The sequence below is a fragment of the Diaphorina citri genome, unplaced genomic scaffold, assembly GCF_000475195.1.
Source record: "Diaphorina citri unplaced genomic scaffold, Diaci psyllid genome assembly version 1.1 scaffold2466, whole genome shotgun sequence".
NCBI classification, from domain to species: Eukaryota; Metazoa; Arthropoda; class Insecta; order Hemiptera; family Psyllidae; genus Diaphorina; species Diaphorina citri.
The window spans coordinates 28,006-35,794 of NW_007379888.1; the positions used below are offsets into that span (position 1 = coordinate 28,006).

The 7,789-nt window shown below is 38.6% G+C and overlaps 1 protein-coding gene across 1 annotated transcript; it reads left to right on the forward strand.

The window, feature by feature from the left end:
* Positions 1 to 4,585: 4,585 nt before the first annotated feature.
* Positions 4,586 to 7,572, forward strand: LOC108253652 (the record flags this gene model as incomplete). The annotated part of the gene is made up of 4 exons (XM_017448014.2): positions 4,586 to 4,789; positions 5,086 to 5,234; positions 6,942 to 7,079; positions 7,371 to 7,572. Coding segments are annotated over exons 1-4 (624 nt in total), but the record flags the coding sequence as incomplete, so codon positions are not given.
* Positions 7,573 to 7,789: the final 217 nt, after the last annotated feature.

Here is a 7,789-nt window from a genome sequence, read left to right on the forward strand (position 1 = left end):
TTGTTTTGGTTTGTGTGAATTTTATTTTATCCTAGGGGACATTTATAGATTTATACCGATTCAATGGTACCCAACAACCAACAACCCACATAGAAGAACGGTATAAAATCCCCATCCTATTCTGGCTTCAATCCCGATTCTATCTGGTTAGAATACAAAATTATTTTGGTTGTGCGACGACGACTAATTTACTCTGTGGGTAGTTTGATTGGATTCTATATATCAGATTTTTTTTTTTTTTTTCATTTTTATTAAATAGGTAGGGACCTATTATTTTTTTTTTTCTTACCTCCTGGGTCCCCACTGAACATCAGCAGTGTGATCCAAATCTGAAAGAGGAAAAAATAGAATAATTTATAAGACTGCTATAAAATAAAACAGTATCTTGCTGTTTCACTGGAATCCAAACTAGCTCTCAAGTTGTCCTCACGATACTGTGATGGTTTATAAATCAAATGAATGATGTAGGTAACAGTCAACCATCCAAAATATAAATACTGATGATTTGTGTGTACATTGTTCAGCTCCAGAGATCCACAGAAAACTGGATAATATGCTTTAATGGTCTACAGTCCCCTCTGGACAAAACTGATACACACAATAGGTATGTACATCTCCTGTGATAATCTCATGCATTATTGGTATTCCTTAACAATAGGATTAATGAGTAGCAACTAGCAACTTACATTCGTATTTCACTGGAGGAATGAACCAGTCTGCTTCCTTTATCTCAGACATTCCAAAATCACAGGATTAACAGGATTTTATGAGAAATTATCCTGGAAATTACGGTCCAATCCAAAGGCTCAAGAAGATTACATAGGAAAATTTGAATTTTACCGCGCGTAACAATCGAAGATGAATAATCGAATGACGTCACCGGATACGGGGTTTTACCTTCCATTCGGCGACAAGCTACCGGCCTCCTCACATCAACTTCACATAGCCTATAAGTTTAGTGAGGCCAGAAAAAGCCAGCAACACGCGATTGCTTAGATTTTGACACATCCGGATACTAACCACTCACAAAGTTGCTCAACTTTAGTGATCCATGGGGAATGGGTGTATTCTCGTATATCACTCTGGCTACCTATAAGTTGCTTTGTTTTCATTACTTACCAAATACTTTGCTTGACAGGAAATGTAGTTTGTCAATGCTCAATGGCAAATCCCCTCAGTGATTCACAGAAAAAGTATAATATGGCTTTGCACTGTTCCTTTTTTCTTTCAGGCAAGGCGCATGCGCAGAAAGTGTTCACAGTGACCTCACAGGTGGCGCAGAAAGAAATAGAAAGTCTGCCCCCCTATATCGAGTCCTGCCGTATTATCTACGTCCCTGAGATAGGATACCTCCTCAGTCTTTTTTATCAGTAATATCAGTATTCAGTAAACTAGTATTCACTATTCAATCTATTCAGCTTTTCAGACTAGTAATTTTTTTTCGTGATTCGTGGTTAATGGCTTTTAATTTCTTTTTTAGCTCCTATTAATCCTAGTATCCATTTTTATTCGAGATTTATTTTACCGTGTACCTACCTAATTTATATCGCCCTGGCTACCTATAACTTGCTTTGTTTTCATGACTTACCAAATACTTTGCTTGACAGGAAATGTAGTTTGTCACTGGCAAATCCCCTCAGTGATTCACAGAAAAAGTATAATATGGCTTTGCACTGTTCTTTTTTACTTTCCTTATCCTCTAGGAAGGAAAGTAATGTAATCGGGCCAAATTTTCGATGGTCAGTTTTTAGTGCCAAAACACGTTTTGAGGTCCCTAGAGCCTATCCAAAGTTTCAGCCATTGGTCCGTGTGTGTGTCTGTCTGTCTGTAAACAAAATATCTCGAGAAGGGTAAGAGCTAGAGACTTGTTTCTTTCAGGCAAGGCGCATGCGCAGAAAGTGTTCACAGTGACCTCTCAGGTGGCGCAGAAAGAAATAGAAAGTCTGCCCCCCTATATCGAGTCCTGCCGTATTATCTACGTCCCTGAGATAGGATACCTCCTCACTATCAAGCAATGGAAAGAGAATCTCACCCAGGAAGAATTGTATTTTCCCGGCCTTGAGTTTAAGGTAGGAGTATTATCTACGTCCCTGAGATAGGATACCTCCTCACTATCAAGCAATGGAAAGAGAATCTCACCCAGGAAGAATTGTATTTTCCCGGCCTTGAGTTTAAGGTAGGAGTATTATCTACGTCCCTGAGATAGGATATCTCCTCACTATCAAGCAATGGAAAGAGAATCTCTCCCAGGAAGAATTGTATTTTCCCGGCCTTGAGTTTAAGGTAGGAGTATTATCTACGTCCCTGAGATAGGATATCTCCTCACTATCAAGCAATGGAAAGAGAATCTCGCCCAGGAAGAATTGTATTTTCCTGGCCCTAAATTTAAGGTAAGAGTATCCTCAGCATTAAATTTTATGAACTAAGAAGACTAGGATTTCAGTGAACTGTAGAAGTCAGAAAGAGGACCCGGACGTGCCTCCAAAGGCCCACCCGGGCTAAATAATTATTTAGAAAATTTGCTTTATGATTGTGCTTTTTTCCAAATGTAATGAAAATCGGACGAAACGTTAAAAAAAATTATGTTGAAACAAACAATATAATGGAAAGATTGTCTTGAAAATCATTTCGTTTGTTCAATAGCATAAGACATGTTACCGCCTAGTGCCTACCTTCCTACCTAGAAGATTAGGTACCTATCATTATTTATATTTGATTCTGAATATGTATTGTACTCTGATTTGGTTTCAGTTTGCCACCAAAGACTACTTGCACTACAAAAGTCCGCGTTGTGTCAGTAAGTTTTATACCCAAGTAGGGGCTTTCATAGAACGTAAGTAGGGGCTTTCACAACTTTGGTTGGTTACAACTTATTTTCATAGAACGGGCTGTAACGAGTTGGTAGGATTCTAATCTGACTTTAAGGATGTAGTTTTCTGACATTAAGGCTGTAGTTTTTGCCCTACCTATATTTTTTTCCTCATTTTTTTTTTTTATCTCCCTTGGTTGGTTACAACTTATTTTCAGAGTTGGATGAGTGCCTGGGTGATTCTCAGCTGTCCATTCTAGAGCAAGAGTCTCGGATTATGATGAATCTCATTGCTTATATTCAGAGCAACATTAGTCATGTCGCTCCCTTAAAAATAATAATAAAATATCAACAACCTCAGTGGTGCAGTGGTTAGCACGCTGGAATTTGGAGGTTGGTGGTTCGAGTCCAAGTCAAGTCATAAAATTTAGTGACATTTGTGACACGCATTTATGCTTAATACAATTAAAATTCCTATTTTCTATAATATTCCTATAATATTTTCTTCCCCAGGTGGCATTGAACTGTGGACTCTCACAAGCTATAGTGTCTCGTGGTCAGGACATATTAGAAGCTTTCCGCACCAACCGTCTGGTACAACCCCTACCTGATCAAACTAGGACGATGAGACTTAACAGGTAATTGAAGAAAGCGCTAGGCCGCGTGTTCGGCTGGATTGGTAAGTTAGATCAATCTTATCCTCCGAAATCAAAGAGAGGACAGGATAGGCCAGCCGTTCCGAGAACGAACCTTATCTGTTTTTGATCAAGTCTGCCCCGGGCAGACCCACGACCTAGCACTTACAAGGCAGACGCGGTACCCTTGAAGCGAACAAGGCTGGCTTGTCATGTTTATAGTCTAGTTAGGGGACGTTAAACAGAGAGTAGACTAGCGTCCAGCTGTGGGACTATAAACAGGGAGGAGAACAGCTAACCCTAACCGTCCTATCTAGCTGGCAGTTTTCCAAAGGTTTCTCTCTGCTTTTATAGACCAAGCACAAGTCCTCACGATGGTTGACTGCGGTTCAGGACGAGCCTAGAATACAATATACCTTGTTGATCCTGCTGGGGTAGGACTGAAAAGTCCCTTTTCCCCCGTAGTCTAACAAAGGCCTTATAGATTTTGACATATTATGGGGAGTGACTAGTGTAGGGCAGCCAATTTGTAAACAAAAGTACTCTACCTAATGTAAATGTTCAGCACTTTTACATTTGGAACTCTATCCCATTCTTTCGTGGAACAAGCTACTGGTGTTGGAGTTTACATTCGACTCCTGAAGAGACTTCTAGAAGAAGATCTTGGTATTCCTTAACAATAGGATTAATGAGTAGCAACTTACATTCGTATTTCACTGGAGGAATGAACCAGTCTGCTTCCTTTATCTCAGACATTCCAAAATCACAGGATTAACAGGATTTTATGAGAAATTATCCTGGAAATTACGGTCCAATCCAAAGGCTCAAGAAGATTACATAGGAAAATTTGAATTTTACCGCGCGTAACAATCGAAGATGAATAATCGAATGACGTCACCGGATGGTACAACACGCGAGCTCTTTATGCGCATTCACCAAAGTGATGCGCGTTAAAATTTTAAGTGCGCGTTAATTTTTTTAAAAGATAACGAACTTTTTTGTCTTTTTTATCAGTAATATCAGTATTCAGTAAACTAGTATTCACTATTCAATCTATTCAGCTTTTCAGACTAGTAATTTTTTTTCGTGATTCGTGGTTAATGGCTTTTAATTTCTTTTTTAGCTCCTATTAATCCTAGTATCCATTTTTATTCGAGATTTATTTTACCGTGTACCTCATAATTAGATCGGGAGCTGTGACAGGTTAAAAATGGAAATCGATACCGAAGATGCAACAAGTGACAGCTTTGTCCCAAGTTCTGGGGTATCAACAGGAACTTCAACTAGACCGCAGTCTTTACAACTCCCAGCAGAGACATCATATTCTTCCGTGGAGACCCAGGAGGTAAGATAAAAAAATAATAGGTAATAGAGGTAATAAAAATGAAAAAAATCTGATAGAATCCAATCAAACTACCTACCCACAGAGTAAATTAGTCGTAGTCGCACAACCAAAATAATTGTATTCTAACCAGATAGAATCGGGATTGAAGCCAGAATAGGATGGGGATTTTATACCGTTCTTCTATGTGGGTTGTTGGTTGTTGGGTACCATTGAATCGGTATAAATCTATAAATGTCCCCTAGGATAAAATAAAATTCACACAAACCAAAACAAAAATTCCAACTTTTTCTTTTCAGATGGTGATGAGTGTCTTTTGGAGAGGTTCATTCTTGGGAGCTGCCTGCTACTGCTTCGAAAACTCTCAAATCTATCTTCTTGCTGATATCAGGGACGAGATGCCAGATTTCAAAATTTTGGAAAGTTTGTTCAGACAGATTCAACCTTCGTACCACTTAACTGGACCTGAGTCGACGTTGAAAATTGAAATCAACCTTCAGTCGTGCTGAGTCGACCTTAAAATCAACCTTGAGTTTAACACTTACGACTCAACTGGGCCTGAGTCGACCTTGAAAAGAACCTTTACACTTAAGGTACCACTCAACTCGTCCTGAGTTGATCTTGAAATCAACCTTAAGTTTAACACTTAAGGTACCATTCAACTGGACCTCAAAAATAAAATTGTCTATGGAAGATTGAGTTCAACTGTAGCTCGATCATTTAAAACGAACCTCAAAATCGAGTTCAAAAAGACTCGAAAAGTTTAGTGGTCGCGTCTACATACAGTCTCATGTTGACTTTGTGTTAATGTCAGAAACAGCATTTTATACAGTTTAAACTGTATGTTGAACCAGAAAAAGAAATTTTCGACCAATGAATTGGTCCATTAAGGATTTCACCATGAAATTGTAAAACCACGGGGGTTTTCAACACTTCTGTGTGAGTTTGCTCACTTTTGTTTTTTGTTTGCAATATTTTTTGTAGAAATTATTTGTTGTATGACGTAGGTACCCTACGTTAATATCTACCTATATGGATCGAGCAATGTGACATATTTATGAAATTATTTTAGAAAAAAAATAATAAAATTGATCTCAAAAATGTACTTATGTAATAATAATTAAGTATTTTATGTTGTTTATGTACAGTTAAATTTATTTTAAAATTTAAAACCACGGGGGTTTTCAACACTTCTGTGTGAGTTTGCTCACTTTTGTTTTTTGTTTGCAATATTTTTTGTATAAATTATTTGTTGTCTGACGTACCCTATGTTAATATCTACCTATATGGATCGAGCAATGTGACATATTTATGAAATTATTTTAGAAAAAAATAATAATAAAATTGATCTCAAAAATGTACTTATGTAATAATAATTAAGTATTTTATGTTGTTTATGTACAGTTAAATTTATTTTAAAATGTTTTCGTCCATGACTTTCTCTACAATGTATTGACACAAAACTGACAAAGTCCGTCAACGGTTTACTGACAAACTAAACGATTTTCCTTGTGTAGGACAAGCAATTTTTTTGTAGTACTAGTTTTGTCCTTTCAAATCCAGCTCTAGGGTAAATTTTCACCGTCAGAATAATCGAAATGAGGGATGACTTCATTGTCACCTATTTAGGCAATTGCTCAGCAAAACCCGATCAAATGACTTTCTCTAGAATGTATTGACACAAAACTGACAAAGTCCGTCAACGGTTTACTGACAAACTAAACCATTTTCCTTGTGTAGGACAAGCAAATTTTTTTGTAGTACTAGTTTTGTGTTTTGTCCTTTCAAATCCAGCTGTAGGGTAAATTTTCACCGTCAGAATAATCGAAATGAGGGATGACTTCATTGTCACCTATTTAGGCAATTGCTCAGCAAAACCCGATCATACCTAATTGGTTCTATTTTAACTGGAGATAGGTAAGGTACCTACCTTAAGTGCGTGCACTGCCTTAAAGTAATGCCACGCTTTGCCTTTTCAGTGTAGGTATTACCTTTATAGGTAGGTATAGAATCCAATTGAAAAAAAAAGGTAGGTAGGTACCTTACCTAAACTAAGAAAAAAGAGAGGAATTATAATAATAATAATAATAATAAAATGGTGAGAAGAGAAGCTGCCCCATTTTTTCTTACCTCTCTTCTTTTCTTATTTTTACAGTCGGGTCATAACGTGTGGTACCCTATCTTACAATTTCATCAACAAAGTCAAACAGTTGGTACTAGGAGAAGATGAGGTAGGTGAGGATTTGCCCGTGACAGACAAACTACATTTCCTGTCAAGCAAAGTATTTGGTAAGTAAGGAAAACAAGGTATTAGCCAGCGCCAGGGGCGATAGAACTTGCTTCCAAAGTCAGCCTAGTAAACTTGGTTGCCTAGAAAGCGCTAGGCCTTCGATTCCCGCCCGGGGCGGATTTTATCCTGAACGGATAATGTTCGTTCTCGGGACGGCTGGCTTTCTCTTATCCTGTCTTCCTTCTCTCTTCGCTTTCGGGACGATAAGACCGTAGCAGTTACAGTTCCCTCTATCAAACCTTGGAGAAAAAAATCTGCGCCTCGATAACTCTTCGTGTTCGTTCTCTTCTACAGAACTCTCATGTCTCAACCCACCAAGGACAGGCACGTGATTGAGTCACGCCTAGAGGTGATCCGGTTCTGTTTAGAATCCCGTCACGCACCTGTCGTGAAGAACATACGTGAGAATATAGGCCAGGTACAGTGCGTGTCGAAAATATTGACCCATATGAAGAACGGACTGGCCAATGTGACACACTGGCTAAATCTACACAAGGTAAACCTTTTTTCTTTTAGGTTTGATAGATGGAACTGTAATAACGCAGGTTTTTTTCGTCCTGAAATCTAAGAGGAAACGAAGACAGGATAGGAGAAAGCTGGCCGTTCCGAGAACGAACCTTATCTGTTTAGGATAAAGTTTGCCCCGGGCGGGAATCGAACCCGTGACCTAGCGCTCACCGGGCGGACACGCTACCTTCCAAGCCTGGCTGGCT